General features: G+C 41.2%; 1 protein-coding gene across 2 annotated transcripts in view; it reads right to left on the bottom strand.

Moving 5' to 3' along the window:
• The window catches only part of macrod2 (mono-ADP ribosylhydrolase 2), a 431365-nt gene that overhangs the window by 111761 nt on the left and 293840 nt on the right, over positions 1-25764 (bottom strand). For both annotated transcript variants that reach the window (XM_056435476.1, XM_056435477.1), the window contains exon 6: positions 15318-15439. In XM_056435476.1, the coding sequence (XP_056291451.1) occupies positions 15318-15439 (122 nt within the window). The remainder of the gene's footprint in view (positions 1-15317; positions 15440-25764) is intronic.

Raw genomic sequence — 25764 nt, 5'->3', positions numbered from 1 at the left:
TAACCACATTTCCCAAAGCACTACATACAAAATAAAATCTAGCATTCGTTAAGAGACCCAACATCATCAACTGCAAATCGAATTGAGCACTCTGTACTGGCGGAGCAGTGACCTCGTGGAGGCTCGGTAAGTACATCATTATTATTGAACCATTGGAACACATTTTCCAATTATAAGTATCCCAAAATATACAGTCAATTCTTCTGATTTCTTCATTGACCTTGTGCTTTAGGAATAATTACTCCGAAATGTAAAGCCCGGAATATGTTTGGCAACGGGGACATAATTAACTCTTTGCTAACGGACGCTCAGGGTGATCTGTGTCTACCTTCATCAAACGCAGGTCTACATCACTGATGACAGCTGATCCCAATGGCACAACTCCAGTGATATATACTGTATCCCTGTGTGAACTCCTGCAATGCAAAATTGTGGGGCTACAGCATATTTATTAGCCCGGGAAGACTAGGGTGAGATGAATGAGCCTGGGGAAAGAATAGCGCACTGTGGAAGAGAACCCCGGATAACTTGCAGGCTCTTGTTAAACGTCTGTTAGAGGCTCGCTATTTCCTTCGCTGCCAGTGTTTGTGCAGGCAGGCTAAACACGTGACGGATCTATGGACTGAATGTGCAGGGATGACATTGATATTGATTTTCTTACTATGCCTAATGCTCGGTGAATTGGTAAATAATCCCAAACTGTCCAAGTATCCATTTAGAGTCTGAATGCGTCATTTTACTGTATGGGACCTTGGATAGCAAAGTATGGGGCAACAAGGTTAGACATAAGAAACAGTAATGTCTAATGAATCAATATTAAAATGCATTAGTCTATTTGACACCGACTTTTTGAACTGCTGGTAGCTTTCAGTTTCACAAATTAGCCGCATATGCATTTTAGGAATCTCCATGTAGACAAGAGCTTTGGTCCAGAGTATGAAAGTCTGTTTATCCGTGTAGTCCTGGGACAGAAAAGGCTCTGGCAGCGCACTTTCGCTTTAAAGTTCCCCACAACTGAGCCATAACTCTGAGCTTGCCAAAAGGTAAGAGAAACCAACACTAATTAACCGTAGCTGGATGAGATGTCAAGGCCGCTGTCGTATTATCGTGAGAAAACACAATTTTTCAATTTACAGTATACTGCTCTGAAGCACTTTGAGTCATAAAGCTTGTGTTACCGTGGGCAGGAATACAAATATATATACTGTAAACACAATAATGCATGTTTTTGACCTCTGTTCTTTCCAGCTGTAGGAAGAGCTTTTAAATGAGGTGACTAAATTGTCTTTATTCAATTGACACTTTAGATATGACTGCCTCAGGGAATGACCACAAAGAAAGACTGCTCATTTTGGTCATACTGTACAAAATAGTTTTCCCATCAATATGTGTAGCCCTTAAAAGGACTTTGGTCCAAGGACATCGTAAGCTCCGAGTAGGCCAGCTCTCCCCCTGTGCAGACCTGTGGGCCATTCTCTCACACTTTGATCCGAGCTCTGATGACGGTGTGGCAGGCGCACTCGGGGGTAGACGGATTAGGGACAGGAGGGACACAGGGGCTGATAGATGCTTTGTATTGGTTTCATCCTTCATCAAACATACAAACCAATTGCTTTTCTACAGTGCTTATTTTTTCTGGGTGCAATGTCTTCAACTGTTAAAAGAGAGATCAAAGGTGAAGCAGGCTCATTGATAACTGTATAATGGCTCACTTAAAGAGAACAGGCATTTTGCTGAGATGGGCGCATGGTTCAAACTGGAGGATATTAGTCATGCTGGCGACTGATTTCCATATGTGCTTTATTGTCTCATGGGCAAAGGCAACTGCTCCACCTCGTATTTATTGCACTCAGTAGGTCTAATGATATTCACACCTACGGCAAAAACAAAGGGCCTTGTATCTCTTTGTCTTCATATGAAAAGGCTCTTGAAAGGTCACATTGTGAAAGCACATTTTAGGTTGTGTGTCGTATGATGAGCTTTATAGCCTTACTTGTCTGGAACAATATGTGGCTGCCTGTCAGTTATCACATTTAATACAGACTAAATATGAATTCAGTAATGCAGAGATATTTTATGTAAAGTAACACCGAATATCACAAGAACAAATACAGATGCTTGTTTGGGTGCTTTTTGTCTTTTGTCTTTGAAGTTATGAACATGGTGTTTCCTACACTACATGAACACCTGTAAACCAAGCCACTTATTTCTGAAACAACCACGTTACCTCAGCGAAAAAGATAAAACACAGCTGTCTGAACTCCATCTGATCACCCGTGATGGAAACAAGTGACAATCAAACTGATGACCTTGCGTTTATTTCAGGGTGTTGATCATCATTCGATTATTATATAACTGCTTATTTATTGTTTTATTGATTTACCAACTTCTGTCTTCTATCTATATATGAATATGTTACATGCAACAGAGATAAGGGCTCATCCAAGTTTTACTCTATCCTTCCTTCCACTAAATCAAAATATAAAAAAAATGGAGATTTATATAGATAATGAAAAAATATGTGTTGGCAAGATATAAAGCTCAAAATATTTAACATTCCCAAGACACTCCAGTATCCCTGAAATCACATCATGGAAATCATAGAAAGGCTGCAGTACAAATTAATTCCCCATGGTAAATTATGTATTAAACGACTTATATTACTGGTTGCGGTCTGCACGTTCACATTTCTGGCCCTACAACATCACCATGGTGGCAGTGTTGCCCTGCTCTTAATCCCCCCTGTTTGAGAATCAGGAGGCTACAGACTCCCGGTGGACACCGGATGTAAACACTGCATGAAGGTGATGATGAGATGAACTTCTGCGAGGATGCCCGATCTCTTTCCTTGTCCCCACATTTTCCCTCCACTGAAGATGTACACATACCAAGCCCAGCAGCTGCCATTTGAACCTCATGGTCTCTTCTTGGCCCCCTCAAGGGGAGAGCACATAATACACCTGCCTTGTCACGTTGGAAACTTCGTGGCAGTCACAGGGATATGGGGGATCAACAGATGTGAAAGTGTTGGTAGGAGTGCTCCCCAAGGCGTGTTGCCATCTTCAAGTAGTCCTGTCACATTTACACTACAGTGAAAGATATGAAGTATGACGCTGTAAAGCAGTGTTTTGAAACATTGGGGGCGTTTGTGGGTTTATTGAGTCTAAAAGCCTTGTGAAGGATTGCCTTTTCAAAGTATCCACCTTTAAACCTTTAAATCCCACAGGAGATTTATTTCCCCCAGCATCCAGGCTGAATCAAATATCCCCTCAGACACTAGCTGGGTACAAGTTGTTTTACAATTATAATTTTACAGAGGAAACATATACTCATTAACACACTACCATACATTCCGCATTTAAGGTATACACCTGGGTATAAAGTAGTAGTGTTTGAGTGCATGAGGCTGTGGTCATCATTAAGGTGCTTAATGGACCATGTCACCTGGAGGACATGACGGGCAAGCTGGGCAGAGTGGAGGATCCAGAGAGAAAGAGGGTCACCTTCATGTAGAGACAGCTCTGTCACACTGGGCCATGAAGGGAGCCAGTCTGCCACCCCAACCTGGCCCAGACAATACATGTCTATGGCCAACCAAGCAGAACAATAAATCCCACACCTCCTCCAGATTAAAAAGAAAAGAAAAGGAAACCGACTCTTGGAGACTTTAGGATATAAGTCGTACTCCTCCATAAGGTAACTGGAATTGCTTGGCTGGACGAATCATATTAGGAATAGGAAGATTTATTCCTCCTTGTACACACCATGTTGAATTCAACATGTGAAACCATCAATTGCACACACAAAAACTGTATATATTATCAAAAGATGTTGGGTTTTTTATCCTTATCGATACTCATATTAAGAGGTAATTAGAACAACCACATGAAACATACAAGAATCACCATACATGTCTGCAACAGAAGGAAGAAGTAACTAAAGGAGTGTTCAGAGGCAGTCTGCGACTTTCTTTGCACGATCTTTGTTAAATGCAGTCGAATCCCAGAGCCGCATTGCACTGTGGATCTCTCTTGGTCTGTGCACAGGTGCATCCCTAAATGAGGAGGAATGAAGAGGGACCCAAATCCCACCACCATCCCAAACGAAAGAGAGCGGACACGCCACTCAAGGTCACAGTGAATTGCAGGAGCTGCAGATTGATTGGGAGTACAGGGAGCAGCTGGCTGAGAGGAAACAGGAAGGTGACAGAGAGAATCACCAGGTGGCTCCTGTGAATGATGAAACTGTCCATCCAGCTCCTTCTATCTCCCGCGCCAACACAGTGCTGGTTTTAAGGGTCCTGTCGCGTTAAAATGCAGAGTGGACCGTTTGGTCAGAAACGAGAGTTGTTGCTGTGCTTTGATTTGAACTATATGGAACGTTTCTGCCCACAAATTGCCAGAGGATAATACAGCTAATTACCGCTTTCTAAATGTGGAGTAAATCATGAATATTGATAAAGCATTAATTAGTTACTAAAACTGGAAAACCATTTTCTCTGCACCCAATACATCACATGTTTTTGGAGCAAAAATGTACTGCATTACTTTATAGGCATATATCTATATATATGGGATTAAATAATGTCATCAAATAGTTCAGTCACAATGTTTTTTCTTTGGAGAAAGAATAACAGAAACACTGGATCAGCTGAAAATGTTTTCTCTTTTAATACAAATCAGGCTTCTTCGTATTGATAGGGTGGATCATAATCATGCTTGGGTAAGAGACCATGATGTAGGTCATTATCATTCGTCATGACTCAGCCTTCTTCTGGAAAAGCGAAGGCCTCCGCAGGAGCAGCCAATAATACTGCACGTTAGGAATCTGGAGCCATGATGAAGTCAAGGCAGTCTTATGTGTGTACTCATCTCAAATCACTTCTGTCTAGTTTCATAATGGAGCCTCTTCACTGCAACGCTCAATGGGAAATACTGGAGCACGGTTGTTCTTTTAATTGCTCAATGCCTTGCTGTGTGAGTTTGGATGAAATGGAAACCCAATGTCATTCAAAAGAAAATGCCAGCAGCACATTTTTTATGATATTTGCTTTTAGTTTTCTAATGGATGCATGTAAAAGGCATCTCATACACACTTACTTTGTTCCATGGTCTCCATCTCACACTCTTTGCTCTCCTGTGAAAGGGCTAAGGTCTTAATGAGGAAGAGCTCCACATTTGATGACATGCATATTGTCATCGCCAGGGGTTTGTGGATGTGATGTTAGATATTAAGTTGAGTGAGATCTTGAGTTTATGTGGCATCTCAAACAGTCAAACCACAAAACAAGAGCCACCCGTGTTGGCTCCGGCAGGCCCTTCATTTACCAGAGTACATGGTGAGTAAACCTTTGGGCTTTCTAGATGTGTGTGCATGTTAAATGAAAAGGCTGGATATAGGTACAGTAATGGCTGATTAACAATGTAAATCTGCTCTTCGGTCCTGACAGTTGTGGCATCATTCATAAAAGGCGAGTGGGACATTTACGATATCAAGGTCACTAGTTGACAATGAAGGAAATGTTTAATCTGCTAAATTACCCCATGAAATGATTACTTCAGGAGGCCTACTTCATTATGATTTAATGCTAACATGTCGTATAATTTTTAATTAACTTGGAACAGGAGATAATGTGGAAGGTGGGGCTTAACTATAGGACCACACATTTAAATCAGGTGTCGGGTAAAACAGTTGCTGGGGCAGAAATAAATATCGTACACCCCAGTGGCAATTGGCAGCACCAAAACAGGACAATCCGGCACTGTTAGAGCTAATATATCTCTCCCATAAACCCATGCAAGGTGTTGCATTGCCTCCTGAATTGCTGAGTAGGCCTAGATTTAGCCAGTTTAAAATAGTGAGTCAATCAGCACAGGCCAGGCACAGTGCGTCAGCCCTCGTTAGCCGTGACCTTGGGAGATAATAATGGCACTAAACTGGGTGTATGTGTGGGGTAATAGCTTAGTGATTAAAGAATTATGTAGGAGAGCATAAACATTGGCGTGTCTGCCAACGCACACAGTCATTCATTCACGTGAGCCCTCGGGAAGACTGCTGTGGTTTCAATCACAGCATGTTGAGAGGACGGGACTTGTAACTTGTGGTACGTTTGTGGATACAACTGGAGTGTTGAGGATTTCTGGTTGAGTCTGTATTTAGTCTTGATGTTCTCATTAATAAGCATAAATATGGGCGGACCAATTGGTCAGAGTATCCACCGTTTCCAGTTTGCTGTCATCAAACAAAACAACGCTTATCATCAGCCAAGCAGATGGGGAACATTACAAATATTAATTTCTGACTGCATGTACCCTTAATGTAGAAATGCAATTGTTCACTTCTGAACCACACAAAGAACTAGAAACATTCCCAAGACTCCCAATCGCTGTCAGCCTTCTTCTGCCTTATGCATTCTCTTTGATGAACCACACAGGAATTAATATGTCAACAAAACACAGGAAAGAGCTGAGCTCAGTTTCTTTTATGGTGAGGAAAAGGCTTGATATGAATGCTCTGAAGAAAACCTGCTGTGAATTACTGTAAAGCATCTCAGAGCCGAGGCTAGAAGTGTGGCATTAGGATGCAGGTCCCAGTTCTCAACAAAAAATAAGTTACATAAAAGACAGAAGATAAAAAACACTGAACCAAAATAAGTTAAATGTAAACAACAAGATAAAGTTTAAGAAGATTCAAGTCATTTGGATTGAATACAATGTTATATTCTCTTCCCAAAAAGTGAGGGGAACAAAGCTGTTTGTGCCCTCCCTTTTTTATGAAATCATTATCTCCTCACTCAATACTAACAAAATATGATAAATTAACCAAATATTTCAGTCTGTATTTCTTTCATAATTTGTCTTCTGCAATGTCTTTATACATTTTCTTTTGGAAAAGCAATAACTAGCTTACATTAATTCTAATCGTAGTAACATGTATAACGAGTGCAGTGGGTGAGTCTAATAAAGAGCTGATCTTACAGTTGTTTCATTGTGCATGAACAAATACACAATAAACAAAAGATAAACCTATAGCACTATCACAGCAGAAATGTGTCTGAAATCGAAATGTAAAATTCTCTGCTGTATCTTAATTTTGTATTCCATGCTCATATTTGCTAAAAAAAATTATTCAATGGCTGACTTTTATCTTTATCTGATTTATACCCTTGAAAACATTTCATGTGTACAGCCAGAGCGAGAGAAATGTCCCTTGTGTGTCAAACCCCGATAGAGAGACCTTGTACTTCGAAGCAAACACATCTGTATGACCGGCGACTATGATTGAAGGATAATTGGGTGCAAGCTTGTTGAAATGGAACCCTGTGATAGACCAGGAAATTCCAGTTTCATGGACACAGCCCTGGCAAGGTCGTTACTGGGTTCAACACCTGGCTTTTTAAAAGCCGTAAATGAAAGAGTGAGAGAAAGCGAGAGCTTTGAGGAACTAGATTCAGCACTGGAGTAAAGGTAGGACTCACATATGTGGTGAAGCTAATAAGTATGAATACAACTGCTTGCTCCACCATGTTGTTGTTTTTTTAAGACATAACCGTCTGAAGGGCTTATTTTCATGTTAAACATCTCCCCTTTTAACTTTAATTAAGTGCATTGAGAGGAAAGCACAGATTCCGCATTCTCATTGCTATTCAATCAATACAAATTGTAATATATATAATAATAATATAAATCAGTGTCAAATGAGAAACTTTCCCAATGCGTATCACAATAGCGGCATAATGTATCAACAAGATATGTGGGCCAATCAGAGGTAGGCAATGACGGGACAATTTGTACATGACTAGAAACTCAAGGGTTCCCCGGTTATTCCTTTGCTGGTTGGATAGTCCCACCCACTGGCATCGAATCAAGGATGACCAAACACACCAGCACGGGGCATTACTTTGGGGATAGTGCTGCACTAGTAATGAGATGACAGAGTGAGACAGCGCTGTCCGGCTTCACTGACGCACGTTAAACACACAGTACAGGAGGCACTGTTGGCTGGACTTACTCTGCATGGTAATTACCCATAATGATGTAAACAACAGCTCATTCGACCAAGGTCTGCTGCCGATGAACAGCAATCTGTTATCTGAGAGATTGCTGCGAATGACTCAGTTAAGGAGCAACTGTTGGGCTTTGAGGGAGGCCTGCTTTGCATGTAATGTATTTAACATGCTCCTTTCCTGCCCAGCTACTTTAATGAAAGAAGAAGCATTTTTTAGGTGGAGGAGGAAATATTTGATGACATTTAGACACAAGCACAACTCAAAACAGATGAGAGTCCACTCAGGAAAGCAGGCTTCCAGGTGAACGCCGAAGACAATGTTATTTTCGTTGAGGCGGTGTATAGTTGAGGAGACTTCAAAGCAAACAAGATAACGCTCTTCGTGAACTGTCACTTCTCCAGTTTTTTTCTTGTCGAGAAACAATGCGATCCAAAAGCTGCCTGGCTTGACTTACTTTGAAAATCAGCGCTGTTACAAATGACTGCATGAGGTGTTGCTAATTGTCACTCAACTATTCTGTCCTTGGGTATATCCCTTTCTCCTACTTGTATTCTTTATTTGTATTCTCTGTCCGTCAAACCAGAGGTTTGTTGTGAAGCAGGGACAGAAATGCCTTTTGTTTCTCCTCTATTGCTCACATTCCTCAGGTATATTTAATTAATGCATGCTGATTATGTGTACTTGTCTCGTGACTCATGGTAGGAAAGACATCTGTTTAATCAACAACTTCCTCAGACAGTCCCTCAGTTGGTTGCGAGCTGACGCTTCTATTCTCAGATAGTACCGCAGAGGGATGTGAGCCTCATAGATATTCAGGAACCTGTCTCCAGGAGCTCCTCACAGCAAGGTGCAGCAGCAGAGAAAAACATGAAGTGAAACCAGCCTGAGTGCTGAGCCTGATACAAGTTGACTGTGCTTTAGTACTTCAATTATTTGAAGAGCCGTTATTATTGTCAGAGCACATTAATCGAGAACAGGACTGCTGCCATTTCCCTCACAGAACATCCAGGTAGCGTAGCCTTTGTAGGAGACAGGGTTTCGTCTCTCTGGTGATTGCTCTGGCTTTCCTGTGCTTGTAATCAAGACGATAGCCTGCTCACATCAGCCCACTCCACATATACACTCAGGAGATTACCTTTTCCATCCCCATCAACTCTGATTACCCCTCTCGAGGTGTGTGGAAATGTCACATTTTACATATCCTAATATTTCACCTCGCAGTTTTTCCCTGACAGGATTGTCAATGGAAGGTGTCATGGCAAGGCTGTCCCCTATACCCAGACCTCCTGGAGTGGTTGCCTACTCCTGAATCAGGGCACTGGGGTAATTTGGGTTTCAATGGCCATTAATGTACAGTAGGTGCCAGAACACCCCAACCACTATCAGTGTAATTGGATCTAATTGGCCCAGTGATGCCAATGATTTGGGTCAGACAAATAGCACTGGCTAATTTAAATGGCGACGTGACCTTTTGAAAGCTTCAGTCTATTTAACCTTTGCGTTGCATGCAGGTACTGTATGTGGAAATTGGCCATGGGCAACCAGAGACCAGTCAGCCAGTCGTTGCACACTGCAGCGCATCGTTGATTGGGGGATTAGGATAACAAAGTCCTCTGCAGCACACACTGTACTAGCTGGCTGTCTTTTTCTGCTCCTCGAGACCTTTAACTGGATAAACAAAGCAATAATCAATGGTAAAACACTGGCATTTTGGAGCGAAGGATAAGGTAGAACAGAATGAAGAAAAAGAAAATTAATTCTTTTACATTTTGAAAAAGAAAATATATCTTCTGGTTAGAGTACAGCATTTACAAAACGTATAACCAATGTGCTTGCATTTAGATGTGAGAAAAAAAATAGGTAGAAGAAACAGATATTCAACTGATTTAAGAAGCACAATAGCGTACTCTTGTCTGTTTGCATTAAATTAAGTTCTCCAAATATTGTCATGAAAAAAATTGATTAAACAGAGTCCAAAGTATGAGCTTCATGGAATTCTGGGCGATGGAGACACAAAGACCAATTGTGTTGTGTAAGCAGATTAGCAGTAAACCTCTCACTCTTCTATCCCGATTAATGGCACAGTTTACTTTACTGTGAGCAGAAGCCAAGTATGTGCACAACCAGGCCTCCATACTTCTCTCAGACATTATATAATAAAATCTGGAGTTGCTTGCACTCATGGACAATAATTTACGAGGAAGGGTAGAGAAGCGGCTCGAGGAAAAGTTTGCGCACGATCTGTTCTGTGCATAAATGAAAATTAATGAATCACTTGGGGAGTGGGCAAACCCAAATGGAATAGGGTGGAGTACAAAGTCGTTAAGTTTGATATGGTAATATTTGGAAACGTAAATAATGACAAAAACCCTCCAGTGCACTTAAATGCTGCAGTAAAAACCACATTTCCAAATATCACCGGTGACCTACATTAATAAAGATGGAACAGTAAAAGTTACTTAGAGTGTTTCATAAAATTCTTGAAAACAGAAGAGAGCTTTTAAAACTGGTCAGTCAAAAAGTCAACCTGCCCTCACAAAGCCGAGTGTGGTGTCTATCTCGAAGACACCTTGGGGGCATGGCCGCAGTGATGCAGTGTTTATTCTTCACCTGCTGTCCCTGTCATGTCAAACAGAGTGTCGAGTAGGGGCTATCAGCTCTCATCTTCAAGCAGCATGTGTCTGCTGTGTCAATAGAATACATTGTTTGCAGGAATGCATTTCGGGAACACAGGCGGGGGAAATGAATGAGAGCTAATGCTTCTATAGCAGCCTTGGAATGAGCCCACAATGAAGGGTGGCTAATCCTATCATTCTACACCATTCATCTCCAATCCACTTGGCTTTCAGAATCTTTATCAACGGGTAATTTGTGGCTTCCCTGCTGGATCTCCTCAAAGCCAGCATGTTATGACTGCAAAATACTTCCAGGGCCGTCTGGGAGTCAGGGAGGAGGACACTAAATGCAGTCTGCAACCCTGTCACTGTCCAAAATGACAGCTACGAGTCCGCTGCATGCTGCAAGAAAAAGCTTAATGACGGAGACTCTCGAAAAGCAACACATTGTGGCCTGTCAAAGTGAAAAGATCAGTTTGCCACAAGATCATTAGTTAACAACACGAATGCGTGCTGTATCTTTATGCCACCATACCCTCAGGCCAAAAATCCTTGTTATTTCGTCTCAACAGAACACGCCCCGAAGTCTCAAAAGGAAGGCTACATTAAATGAAACAAGAATGATGTTTTGGGTAAACATGGTTATTCTTTTATTCTAAAGGTCACAGTCTAAGGGGTGTTTAATATGGTCTCTAAAACAAAACAGAGTTTAAGGCTGAATGGCTTCCAGATGGTGGTGTCCCCCTCCACACAGGCTGTCTGTTTCTGCCTGACAGATGCTACGCTTGCTTCCAGGGAAGAATCTGAGCAGCCTTCCACGAGTAACCAAGACAGGGGACCTGTATTAACCGTCTCCTCAGTTCCATGTATGGCTGTGTGGCTTTCCAGTTCTTTGGGGAGGAGCCCCCCCCCCCCAGGGTCTGACTGTACACAGATACAGTAGACACATAATCATTAGTATATTGTTAAAATTCACATACGCAGATGTGAATAATTAGTCTTTCACCAGATAATAAAAGTAGATAACAAGAAATTATTCTCTCAGTTGCAGTCGAAGGCGATGCAATTGGCAGGTTTCAGTCAGAGTTAAACTCCTGCATGTCATACACACTGAATGGCACCTTCACACACAAAATAATTTACAGAAATTAATTTATTTTCATCCGTGGTCTTCTGAGATTTCTGGCAATAGAATAGTTTGGCACCACTCATTGGTGAGTTTCCCCAACAATACCAGCTGTTTCCAAATGTAGCATTCTCTGTATGTCAGAGAAACCCAGACGAGACCTATATGTCTTGGCTCATTCAAATATGAATAGCCTGCTAGAGCATCTTTACTCCTTCAACCAGCGAGGGATTGTTATGATCACAATTCATGTCTAGAATTAATCCACCAAAACTCCATATTTCTATCTCCGCTTCCTCTTTGGCTCCTCACCTGAGCCTTATTTGGAAGCGGACAACACACTATAGTGTAACAGGCATTGAGCAGATGAGGGGGCTGTTTGACAAAGTGCTGCTCATCAGTCCAGAGCTGCAACTCTGCTCACAGGCTGCAGAGCTCCTACGGCTCCCCTGTGTGATGTTGCAGAGAAAAGCCGACCACGCTTGCATCCTGACTGTGGTCAGTCAGAGCCCAGGGAGCTGTGACAGCCTGCTGCTCATTCAGCCGCAGCGAAAAAACGGAAAAAAAGAAGCACTGAAGCATTAGAGTCCTCTAGGCAAGGAATAAATGAAAGAACATTGCAACCAAACAGGCACATTCAGATGCCCCTGGAAGATGCACGTAAAAGCCTTCGTGGATGCATGCGCATGGGCACAAATACACGCTATCACTTTCCATGCACTGCAGCCAAATCATTTGGAAAACCGAACTCAATCGGCCATCCAGCCATCGGATATCTATCCAGTGAGACAGACAGCGTGGGGGTTTGAAAAACTGGACAGTTCCAGATAGCTCTCAACGTTAGTTGAATGGCAGGTTTCCTGGCTCGGGTTGATCGTCATTTTTCATCTGAAAGCCATCCCTCTGTAAGGCTTAGAGCCACATCCTTTACTTACAGTGTGCCCTGTGGGCTAGACACGTAATCAAAATGTGCACATCTGACTTTTTATTTTAGCAAATATCGACGTGGTAAAGTATCAATGAGTATGAGTTTTAAGCCTTTAGATAACAAATAAGCTTCCGCAATTTCGATTTGAGACATCTCACGAAAGTTTAATGCTGAATGCCTCTAGTGTTATAATAATACAAAAATAATACCTCGGCACTAACATATTGCCAATTATCTCAAAAGTAAAACAACAAAGCAGGGTTCTTATTTCAATGAATTTCAATCAATGCTGAATTTGTATTGAAATAACAACAACGTTTTATCAAAAAACTAATATGTTTTCAATCACTTTATTAGAATACAAATAAAGTTATATCTGAGTAAAAAATAACTAATAATTGGCAACAAGTTGGTTATTTTGGCTGCAATTTACATGTTTGCAATTAACCTGTCGCGACCCTCTAGTGGGGCGCCAAGGCATTGCAGTTTCAGAACAGTTTCAGAACCACTGTCTTGAAGTCACATTTTCAATCTGACCCAGTTCCGTCCCAGTAGAGCCTGAAATCAGTGCCACACATAGGGACAGCAACGGCTCTTCTATCTAATTACTGACTTCTAGGGATACTAGTAAATGTTCAGTCATACACACTGAGCTGCAGCAAGATAAAGGAAATGCATTTTCAGCCCTTGCTAAAGTCAAAAAGAAGAGTTTGATGAGACTGCTATGATAGCTGTACTGTTTTGGAGCCTAAAGGGTGAATTTCAGCTCCAAGAAACAGGGTTTAACTACCAAGCTCTGCTTCTCTTTAATCTTTCATGGTCAAGTTTATTTTAATAGGCTTTGTTTTGACTCCTATCCCTTTATAATGCCCTGGAATCCCTATTAGGGAACCAGCAGTCTAGGATTCCCAAACATAGCCGCCCTCTTTTGCCCACTTTGTAGACCCACTTGGCAGGGTGCAGGTCTTCGGTGGGATATCGTATTTCTCTCACATAGCAAAACTCACAGTGAGACCCTTTCAGACGAGTCAAAATTGGCTTTGTGCTGATCAGTAAGCCGCAAACTTGGACTCATTGTACTCTGTGCCAAGGGACCCCAAGACTGTCTGTTAACAACAATTAGGACTGGAGAACCCTTACAGCCTCTCTTCATGTCAGTCTTGCATAACAAGAAAGGCTTGATCCAAGACCTCATCCAGACATTTTTGCTTTTGGTAAAAAGACTTTCTGTCGTCCTTGCAGCAAGGAGAGACTAAATGGACTGTGGCTGAGATAATGTAATGACGGGGCTCATCCGACAAGGCCAGTCAATCACACAACACCACTGTTTTCATTAAAGGCCTGCTCAACGGAGAGCAGCTGTATACATACATTAGACAGGATCCAGGCTGCTCCCAGTAAAAACAGACACTCTGCTTCCTATACATATATGGATCATTGGATAAATAAATCAAGAGATAGACCTAAACTAAATACATCTTTTGGAATGTGCCAGACACAAAGTGAGTATTGGAACATTTATGGATAAAGGCGGACAAGCTGCTGTGGCGTTGGCCTCACCTCCACCCTTGAAGCCTCCAACCACTTGACTAAATTATTCTATTGCTGAAATGACATTGTGATGTAATATCGTGCTTGTGGCTCATCATATCTTGGTTGATTTTGATAAAACTTCAAAAACACTTACTCCAACAACGTCAGTCACAATCTATTTAATTGCTAAAAGACTCTTTCACACTCATACTCAGAGGTCATCAACAGAGCAGGAATGGTGTCACAATCATTTTTAATGAAACTGGCACTCATCTTCCTCTTGCTGTTGGTGAGCACTTCTATTGAATGGCCTCTGATGAAGCTGCGGGGCAGTTGACTCGGGTGATACTGATTTCTACGTGGGGAGGTCAAATCCATATATTACATGGACCGGACTCGGACATATGGTACGGAGCAGACAGGAAGCCTGGGTAGTGTGTGATCCGCCGCTACCAGCTGTGGATCGTGTGAGCATCGTGTCGTCTAAAGCCCTTATGAATCACATTCAGTACATTTTGTGCTTTTCATGTGTTTTAAAGCAGAACATGCATCTTGCAGAGGTGGCACAGTCAGACACCAGAATCAAAACATCTGAAATAACTCCTTGGTGCAAAACATTTCATTTCTTGGTAACAAATGATAGGAAGTAAAAAATCTGCGTAGAGACCATTAGAGGATTTAAGAAAGGTCACAGCTTTCTAGCTGCTCAAACAACGCTAAAGGAACAACTGTGTAGTTGTGTGCAGTGGCAATGTGGAGTGGTGGAAGCAGAGGCCTGCGTTTCGTTTAATCACAAGCCAAACTAGTCGGCATGAAAGCCTTCATTTGAAAAACATGAAACACTACAATGTTGTTGTGTTCTCTGTTGCTTCTGTTGAAAAAAGAAGATTAAAGCTTTTGAGAACTGAATCTGAAAGATGCTAAATCCTTTTGTTCTTGTACCTTTTCCAAATTTCCAAAACATTTCAAACACGGCTTTTCTCACTGAAGGCTTATTCTCCGTCAAACAAAAACACAGAAGCACATCATTTACTTGTTTCAAGCTGCATAGTACAGAGACACGTTTCTCCTGAGGTGAGTGTAAGCGTGTTGGCGCACTGTACTCACCACAGTGCTCAATTCATGCTCCTTCATCAGCCGGAGGGAGTTCTGGTAGCAGGAGGTGAGGTCATTGGTCTCGGTCGGGCTCACATGACCTTTGGCCACCGGGCCCACGGTGTGGATCACATCTGTCAGAAGGGGACGACACAAATAATATATTTCAGCAAAGCTTATATGTAGCATGGTTGCAGGCATTTCTAATAGTACTGTGTTGTGTAATAATAAGTACAAGGCTGCAATGCAACCGAGCCAACGTTTTTGCAATCTGCGAAATTCTCATCGGCATCATCACGAAATACGGTTAGGTTTGTCTTCAATGAGACAACGGGGACGGCGTGAACAACCCACAGCCTCAAATGAATGCATTTTTTTAGTAAATGAAACAGCAGCTTAGAAAGAAAATCAATAACAAGAATATTTTATGCCATCTCCTCAAAAATGCATATCTCTCCCTATGCTCTCTTTCCCTTCGCACAGTAATATCTCTACCTGTAAATCACGGGTCTCCTTGTCTAGCCGGACCAGACTGAGGAATGCTGCGTCTTAATTGAATCACAGGAGTGATGACAGGAAAATGGGAGAATCTAAGCAGTGACTTGACAGAAACATAATATTCTGCATTCTGCCTGACTGCACTTGTTCTTCTCAGTGTCGGGCAGAACAGGTCAGCAGCAATGCACAGAGGAGTAAATCTGCATCACCCACAGAGCATTCCAGGAAGGGTCATCGGGTGTTTGCATTTTCACATACAAACAGCTCGGGAGAACGTAATGTCACTAAACGCAGCTGTATGAAAAGGGCTACAAACCTGAGAACTTTTCAACAAGGTCACCAAGGTTTGGATGCCGATTGTAAACTATAATATATTTCACAAGCAGTTTTAGAGTGTACAGTACAGCCTTTTACTTCATTCAGCGGTATTGGCTGGTGAATCTCGATTCACGGTCTATTAAACATAGATCAATTATGACTTATACATCTGAAATTTAACGCATCAATTCTTCATTTCAGTGCAATAAAACATTAAACCCTGCCAAAGTATGATGACTGAGTAATCAGACATGGTTCAGGTGAGGGCATCAGAGGAAAACACAGCAGCCGTGTGTGTTCTCTTACACCTAACCTCACCGTTTACTCATTATATTAAACACTTAGCCAGACTTTCCCTCCGAAAAAATGGAAGCAATATTAAGACTCTACTTGATCATAAATCATGTATAGATTAAATTTAGCGCTCAGTTGTAGGTCTAGTTGCCTAATAGGTCAGGATGATGAAATGCATTGGGAACCACTACAATCAACTGGCTTTCACTGGTCTTTCTTAAGAGGTCAGACTTTGTGCTTGGGAGAGGTAAGAAACTAGGCGATTCCCAGCTACATTGAGGTTGGACAGTAATGAGAATAGAGCTGTCTGAGGGATTGTCTTTTTCCAGAATAGCAGGCCTGAGTATTGCACAGCACAATGTGGTTATAATGGGACACGTGGCAAGTTGTTTTTCGTGCATAATACATGAGGTTCTTCACTACAAGAATGGCTACATGCCAATTAGAGTGTGGGCAAGCACCAAAAACCAGACTCCTGGTGAACTCGTGATAATGTAAACAGTTTTTATCTCACCATCACCGACGTCTCCATTCGCAACTGTTTCACATCACATACATATTTATAAAGCTGTGTTTCTGTCCTATCACTTTGTAGCTAGGAGGGATATCAAAGGTAGGACAGTTAGTTACTTAGAGCTCAAAAACACTCTGACAGCTGCTTCAGTATCGCCTTTAAATTTAAACACAAAGGACCCCTCCGCCCTTGTTTTGTTTTTAGTTGTTTTTTTTACGAAAAGGCTTAGTCATTCTATAAATCAAGCAAAATACAATGATTATTTGCAATAAGGTTCTACTGACCATTAATGTGCTGTAAATTGTAGGGACCTTATGGAATCACAACTGACTTGTGAGCTTGTACTGTAAATAGTCTTCTGCATGGACACTTAAATACAAATAATAATTCATTAATTAATTAAAGTAATATTAATGAATAGAGGGATGTCAGTGGATTAGCTGTAGGTCATTTAACCTTTAAAATACTCAAGGTGCATGTAAAAGTACATAGATTTTCCAATATGTTTGAAGACTCATGTTTGTACAATCTATAAATCATACAAAAATGCTCTTTGCAATAAGACTTTGAAATGCTGACAGATAATCCATCCAACATGGGTCTTTATCATCTCTGTTCTTTTTCTTCTGGTAAAACCCTCTGCTTTTATCATGATTTGCACCCATTAGCTGACAGACACATTTGGGTGTATCAGTGTGTCTGCGTTGCATCGGAAGCACATACCGACACGTGTATACCATTATCTCTGTGCAACTTTCGTACAAGAGGCACATACATCTATATCTTAGCAGGGTCAAAAAGATAACGAGAATCCCTCCAGCACTTCAGGGGCGAGGCTTGAATGCAGAGATGATAATGGGTGCAAAACAACATTAGAGGGACGCTTTAGTTTAGTATGTTAAAGGCAAATTAATCAGTCAATATCAGACAATTTCAGATCTGCACATCAAAGGTTATATTCTGCAGCCCTGACCTGTTAAAAGAAAAAGATGGATTCACTTGTAAGAAAAACATTTAAAAATAAATAATCATGCCAATGACAGGGAAATAAAAAGCTAATCATTTCAAAATTAACCTGTTAAGAAAAAGACCAGAACAACAAGATTACAGCGAGCATGGTTATCTCTGAGCATATTGAACAAGTCATTATGGAATTCAACAGAACATGTCTTTATCACACAACACAATCCCCTCTTCACACACCTCTTTCAAGACCCTCCGCCTGCCAATTCCACCAGTAGTTAATGTGCTTCCCATCCCAGCAATTTATTTATTTTTCGCCATTTTCTTTCACCCAATACCTCCACTGGATTTGTTCATTGCAGTCTCTTGCCTGGGGCTACAAGGTCAGTAACACAATTGAACCAGCAGAGACTGATGATTGCCATTCAAACCGTGCTTTCTTTCCTCATGAGCCCAAAGGCTCTGCAAAGAAAAATAAAACAAAAAGAACAACGAAACAAAAACATCCCTGTAGTTTTTTCTTAAGAGTTAAAGGATAATTATGTGTTTGCTGCAGGACTAAGTTAAATACCGTAACAATATTTTCTATTGTGCTGTAATGATACTCTATCACTTTGAATTGAATTGTACATTCTCTAACACACACCATGAGTGAAACAGAGACAATGGATTTTGCTCTGCATATGTCATGCAGCCTCTGTTTCTATCAGCATGGACAGGTTCACCACGGACTACAAACTGGCCTAACAGGGATGCAGTGGAGTCTGTGAAATTGTTGCTCAGTCATATTTGTTCTAAATGGAGCAAATGTGCCACAGTGCATGCATTAAGCCTGCCAGTTCTGGACTTCAAATGTGCTATATTTAGCACACATTTCTCCCATCAATTCTTGAAAGTCAATAAAAAAGCACTGAAATGGGGAAACATGGAGCAAACTGCAGAGTCCACCGCCAATTGTTGTTTTTTATCTTTTTTGTTTATTGCTATTGTATTGTTTAGAAATCACAGAAAATATGGATTATAGGATACAATTACACCGAGGAGAACTTAGCATGCCGTTGTCTGGATACTCTCAGCACCCTCGGTGTGTGACTTGTATTGTCCTTTAGTTTGTTGGGGAGTGTCATGTTCCATAACAGCAGGGATCCTGGACACTAATGGAGGTATGAGGGGAATATTGCTCCTAAATGTTTACCCATCAGGTGCAATAGCAGTCTCCAAACCCCAACACAGTAGATAAACTACAAACCAGCACTAATAAACTGTGATATTTCACATCACTGCACAAATGTAACATGACAGTACCTGCATTTATATATCAGGACTGACAAAACTGATTTTCATTGGCTTGGATGAACATTTTGAGTAATCAGTAACACTTAACCATTTGCTTTGCAAGAGATGTAACCTCGCAGTTCAAACCAGCTCCAGACTGACACTGATAGAAAATACTCAAGGGCACTAGGAAAATGAACTGTGAGGCAAAATATATATGTACTTATTCAGACATATCTTGACATATTCCTTTAAATTGCATATGGTTTACTGTGTACTGTACAGCTTCATTATGTAGCAACATATATGTATCAGATGGAAGCTCCATATCTGCATAGTCTTAATAGTAAAAGGCTCATATTCATTAATAAATGTGAGCCTGAAAGGACACAAAATGACGCTTCACCACACCAACTTTGAAGGATATGTGAAAATCTTAGACAAGCCTACGACAATATTCTTCTGCTGAATAACTACCAAAGGGACATGACCACTTCAAAGACGCCACTTTCTTAGCAACTATAAAATCTTTTGAAATATCCAGACTTCACTTAGAAGAGAATTGCGGTGCTATTTCAGAGAGGGACCAGCACTTCAGAGCCTAATCAATCTTTCATTGTGACTTGCCTGTACTGACTTTGATGCTGCTTCTCCATTCCTCATAATAACAACTATGAAAAGGCGTGAACACGTTTACTGTCGTGTGACTGCTCCTGAATGGTCCCATTCTTGCCAACAACTGTTATTACCAAATAGAGATATAGAGATGGGAGTCTCATTTATATCTATCATGATTCACAAGAGCCAGCAGACAATAATCAGAACACTTTTGTGCTGCCCATGGCAATTATCCTCAATACTTAGGAATCAACAAAGCACGTAATGACTTTGAGTCCATTAAAAAATGTTGCCGACATTTAATTTAACGGCAGCCAGTATGTTGTACGGACAGTGGACTGCAGGCCGTGCAAGTGGAATTTCTATGACTGATGCTGAAAATCAGTCAGATCATCTACAACTCAAGAGGTTCAGGAGCACACAGACGATCTCAAAGCTGAGGGCGGATCTGCACAATGGAAATAATGAAGTAATATCAATGGACTGTCATACAGTTTCTTAATTAAGTGATTTGCACACAAATATCAGTAAAACCAACATCTCAAAGAATGCTGGGTCTATAATAAAAAATGTTCCTGAGGAAAGTCAATAGCATGTGATTTCTTAAATCTAGGAGAAGACGCTCAGTGAGGTGCAAACACTGTTATAAGACTTGCTTTAGATGGACTTTACAGTGTTATGCATCGATAAAGTAACAGCACTCGCTGAAATCTCTCGTCTGTGTGCCATTCATTTATGTTGTTGTTGTTGTTTTTCCCCAGATAACGTAAACAGATAACAAAACAACAAGACACAGGAGTGCAGAAGAGGGAGTGTCATTAAAGGGCAATTCAATGATGAAGCACACAGGGAAGAAATCTACTGTATATCTATACAGCTCTCTCCGGGTTAACATGAAAGGGGAGTCTCTGTGACGTCGCCTTTAGGTTTCTGGCTAGCTGTTGCAAAGCAAAAAGTGTCCGTACATTTGTCATGAACATGAATATTAACCATGGAGCGCCAAAGCATTTATTTACCAGGTCGACACACGTTTATTTTAATTTTCATATGTGGGTCTACGGGGATTGGTTTGCTTTTGAAGACAACCTCAAAGGGCCATTTGATGACCTCTTTTTGTCTATTCAGATGCTGTTTTTAATGACATTCAAAGAAAAAAAACAAATCCCCTTTGTGAATCCATTTATTTTCATGAGATTTATTTGTTGATCATTATTATGATAATCCCATTTCCCACAGTCTTCTCAGTGCTCTATAATTCCTTACGTTAAACATTGTTTAGCAGATCCAACCAGTTTCTATACATTCTGCTTTAATGATTGCTTCCACACATCTCAACATGACAGCAAATAAGTGCCAATCATTGTGAACTGAGAGGACCCGTCTATCTCTTGTCAGCCTCTTCAAAGCTCTTCAACGGCCCGTGAAGACGCATCTTGTTTAAAAGAGCATTTCCCTTGCCTTCATCTGTACATGTAACTCACTGTCAGTGTGTCAGAGCGCTACACTGCATGTTAAGAGATGTGGCAGGTGAGGATCCACCCGTGTAAACACAACGGTGGTAAAGATGTACAGAGCAGTTCTGTTTCTCTTCACATACTTAGCAACTTAAAAATACAATTTAGTATCATTAGTCAGAGAGAGACATGACATGTTTCATTTTCTTCCACTTTTAACCAGGGAAATGTGTGTGAGATAATGATTCAGGAGGCTGTGTTAGTGACAGTGTTATAGTCCTGGCTCTTGGGTTAACACAACTCCCCCATGGTTCTGAGGTGGCTTGGTGGGAATAGATGTGAACATTAATGGGGCGAGTGTATTTGTATTTCTCCTCTCCAGCATACCTCAGTGAACGTAGAGCTCGCTGTAAAAACAGAACTGTGCCAGTTCAGGTCAAACTTCCCAATAAAAAAGCACGTTCTGTTCACAGTAGATGCCAGCCACGGACACTCTCATTCTAATTCCACAACAAACTGCAGTAGATCGCTGGAGATCCTGGCAAACTCAACACTTTACTCAGCACTTTACTTTGTTTTCCCCTTGTATATTTAGTTTCCTCTGTATATTTAGTATTTTAGTTTTAGTATTGTTATTGTGTTTTGTGTTTTATTTTTATTAATGCTCTAACGTGCACCCGCTGCTGTGATCCTGAAATTTCCCGACTGTGGGACTAATAAAGGATTATTTTATCTTATCTTATCTTATCTTATCTTAATACCCACCAGAGTGACAACATTTTCAGTAATTAAGTGTATTTTGGCGAGATTGCTAGCTTGGACCTTCACAGCACGCACACAGCTGCTCCCATGTTGGTCGTTGAGGATTACTAAATGAAGTATGTACACCCACTCGGACACAGAAATGCCGTCGTCATGGTGACAGAGAGTGTAGAGTGATCCCTGAACGCTCGCTGAAGCTCCAGTCTGAGAGAGGGCACTATTTGCAGACCTGCAATCTCTGCATATCTACTGCATGCCGAGCAGATATAGTTGTAAGTGCATTAATATTCCCTTATTTAAAAATGGATTAGGGGTGTCTTAGTGATTATTCATACTCTTGGCTTTCAAAGAGGTTGTCCATTGTGAGTGTCACTGAGATGCTGTCACACTTGAAAAGAGGCGCATAGAGCAACAGGGGAGCAGTTAAAAAGGATGACAACAGAGCATCATGCACACGAGCAATATCACAGGGCCGTTTCGGCTGATTATGAACCATACATATTGAATAAGGGTTCAAACCGAACAAGAATAGATACACTTGATGTGTTTGATGTGTTTGATGCATGGACCTTAAAGTAGGTTGTGTAAATGAATGACTTCTGATGTGCAGGATGCTGACGTCCCGACAGTGCCATTTTTTTAACATTGTAAGAGCATCCTTTGAGTGACTCAAGAAGCATTGGCATTTTCATGAAGCACTGTTCAGCACTTCTCCACACTGTCAATCATTACGCCTCTGGGATTTATCAGTTCTCCAGAGTCACACTACAAACATGCACAGACAGCACACAAACACACACACACACACACACACACACACATAAAGTACAGTACAATACAATCCAAGCAGCCTTCAAATGTCAAGAAGCTCTTCAATTGAAAGAAAAGAACACTTAATTGGAAAATCATCTCTCAGCCTGCGGGCGCACATTCTTTTTACTGCTTTACTATACTGAAGATGAAGTAGGTGTGTGTGGGGGTGTGTGTGGGGGTGTGTGTGTGTGCGCGTGAGAGTGTATGCAGTGGCATACTGAAGGACAAGAACATTGTGATGATTGTTTTGCTGTACACATGCTGTAAAGGTGTCCTGGGTAGTGTCTACAGGGACAACCGGCCCCGAGTAAAGACAGAGGGAGCAAGTCACTGAGCTGCCAGCGGTTTCCATTGCGCTGGGCATTCAATAACATTCCTCTGAGCTTGAATGAGCTGCCAGGGGACACTACTCTCAACAGTGTTCGAGAGTTCTGCAGCAAGCATTCCCTGAATTTTTTGAGTAAAAAGTCAATATGAATGTAGTTTTTCCATGCAAGGTGGCAATACTGGCGAGTCTCATTCCCCAGAATGTGTAGCCGTCAAGAGCCCACCAACACAATACCGTTTGTGTGCAATGAACAGTGAGAATGGACGTGTAAGACAGGCGACGCATGCAGGAATGATCCCATGAAATAAGTGCACACACACAATGCCCAAAGCACGTGGTCTATATCTGTAAAATTAAAGGTGAATGAAATGATATTAACTGACATACAACCATACCTTTTTTTTAGGAACATGTAGTCAGTTTTAGCTCTACTGTCACAGCAACTACAACCATGGTGTCTCAGTCACTGTGCATCCACAGGTATCAACATGTTTTTAGTGTCTCCGCATGGCAATGCTGTGTGGTGACGCAGCTCAGAACCACCAGGCAGTGACACCGCTGTGTGTTAGGGGAAGGAGACCCTGCTGGGTCAACCACATTCATGTGGTGAGGAACATTTTGGAACATGGACCCCTTTAAAACAACACTGTTAAGCAATGCTGTTCATGTGTTTGATGGAGCTGGAAAACTGCAGGTAAGTCGGCTAAATTTGAATTCAACGGCGGACAGAATCTGTCCAATCACATACGGTAGGAATCTACAACATGTATTGCCAACATGCCAGTTCCCCAGCAGCAAGAGCCCTGTTACGGCGGAGCTTGAAAAGCAACCTGCTCGGTTTGCTTTGTACTAAATGTACAAAACAAACCACGTACAGCGTATAGTCTTTCATCTCTGCCACTGAACATTAGGCCAGGATGTTGTTACCTGCCTTCAACTGCATCTCATCATTACTCTGATTCGGTAACCAAACAGCCGAGGAAGTACATCCTAATTCTACTTGGGTCTGTGCAAGCAGCACGGTCCTCGAGCTGGTGAGTTGGGCTTTATGAATCTTTCAAATGCCAGCAAGGTACACACACACACACACACACACACACACACACACACACACACACACACACACACACACACACACACACACACACACACACACACACACACACACACACACACACACACACACACACACACACACACACACACACACACACACACACACACACACACACACACACACACACACACACACACACACACACACACACACAGAGAGCGAGAGAGTTGTGGAGGCACAGCTGCAAGGAGACTGAAAGTGATGTGGTCTTCACAGATGCTATTTCCCATCATTTCAATTAAGACATATGCTCACAAAGTGGATTTGATGGAGAAAGACACTGTGGGTGGAGAGATTAAGCACGTCCTCATTCCAGCAACATGTGCCACACGCTCCCCAAATTATCCTAATGACATTAATTACAAAGGCAAATTCAAGTCTGTGTTTGGATAAGTAAGGGTAAGGAAATGGGAATAAATAGTATGGTGTGGCACTATGCACCCTCGCCAGCTGACATGGGCCCAGCTTACAATAAAACAATATTATTCTCCTGCAAAGCCATGCAATCACAAAAACGTTAATAACAAAATGTATATATAAACTTCTCAATATTGTGCCAATTAATACTCTTATTATTTTCATAATTGTTGCTTTTTAAACAGGTGTTTGCAAGAAACTACTATCTTCAGTGTATCTATTCAGTTGAGTAGTATCTGAACCCAATATATTTTTTATTGACAAGTTTGTTTCTTTAACAACGTAAAATGGAGCTAAAAATTACCAAAATGATCCATTAACTTTGTCTGTGTGCTTTCAACTTCAGCTTCTATGATCCCGTCTGCTTCTAAAAGACTTGAGAAAGTGGGTCGCTTTTTTATGTTATAGCCCGGAGCAAATAAATATTTTTGTTCATCAGATAATAACTTTTGACCTTCTGCTCATTCAAATAAATTAAGAACTCCACAATCGTGGCATGTTTAGACCTAGGTCTGGCCCTGAAGCACTGAGAAGAAGTGTGCTTTTTTTCCCTCTTTTTTTTTTGCACTCTTATTTTGGGAGTTCAAAACAATATTATAATGCCACAAGGTCTTTGAAAATCGTGTTACTACATATCAAAAAAATTGTTAGACAGTTGCTAACATGCTGACATTCACGAAGCCGCAATAAGCAAAGACTGCGGGGGGCTGCATCATCTCATGCTGAAAGAGCTGCTTCCTCCCTGAGGCTGGACTGAGCCCTGTCTTGTGTGAGAGTGAAATGGATATTTCATCTGGCCCTGTTCTGGAAAGTACACGTGGGTCTTCTCTGTACAAATAACAATGCTTTTTATACTTATTAATTAATAAGTATAAGTATTCTGTGAATCATCAGAGAAAGGAAAGACAAACATTACAAATGTATTTGCTCAATTGCTTTATTTATTTATTCATTGGTCGATTTATATATATTCATAGATTTTGGAATCAAACACATATGTAAAAGTGTTCTCCTTATAATAGAGAACATGAAAGTAGTGGGAAGTGAATCTATGTAGCTACTTTTGCATCCTTAAACTATTATCTGCA

Source organism: Pseudoliparis swirei, chromosome 17, assembly GCF_029220125.1.
Source record: "Pseudoliparis swirei isolate HS2019 ecotype Mariana Trench chromosome 17, NWPU_hadal_v1, whole genome shotgun sequence".
In the NCBI taxonomy this organism is placed as follows: Eukaryota; Metazoa; Chordata; class Actinopteri; order Perciformes; family Liparidae; genus Pseudoliparis; species Pseudoliparis swirei.
This window is presented reverse-complemented; position numbering and strand designations above follow the sequence as displayed.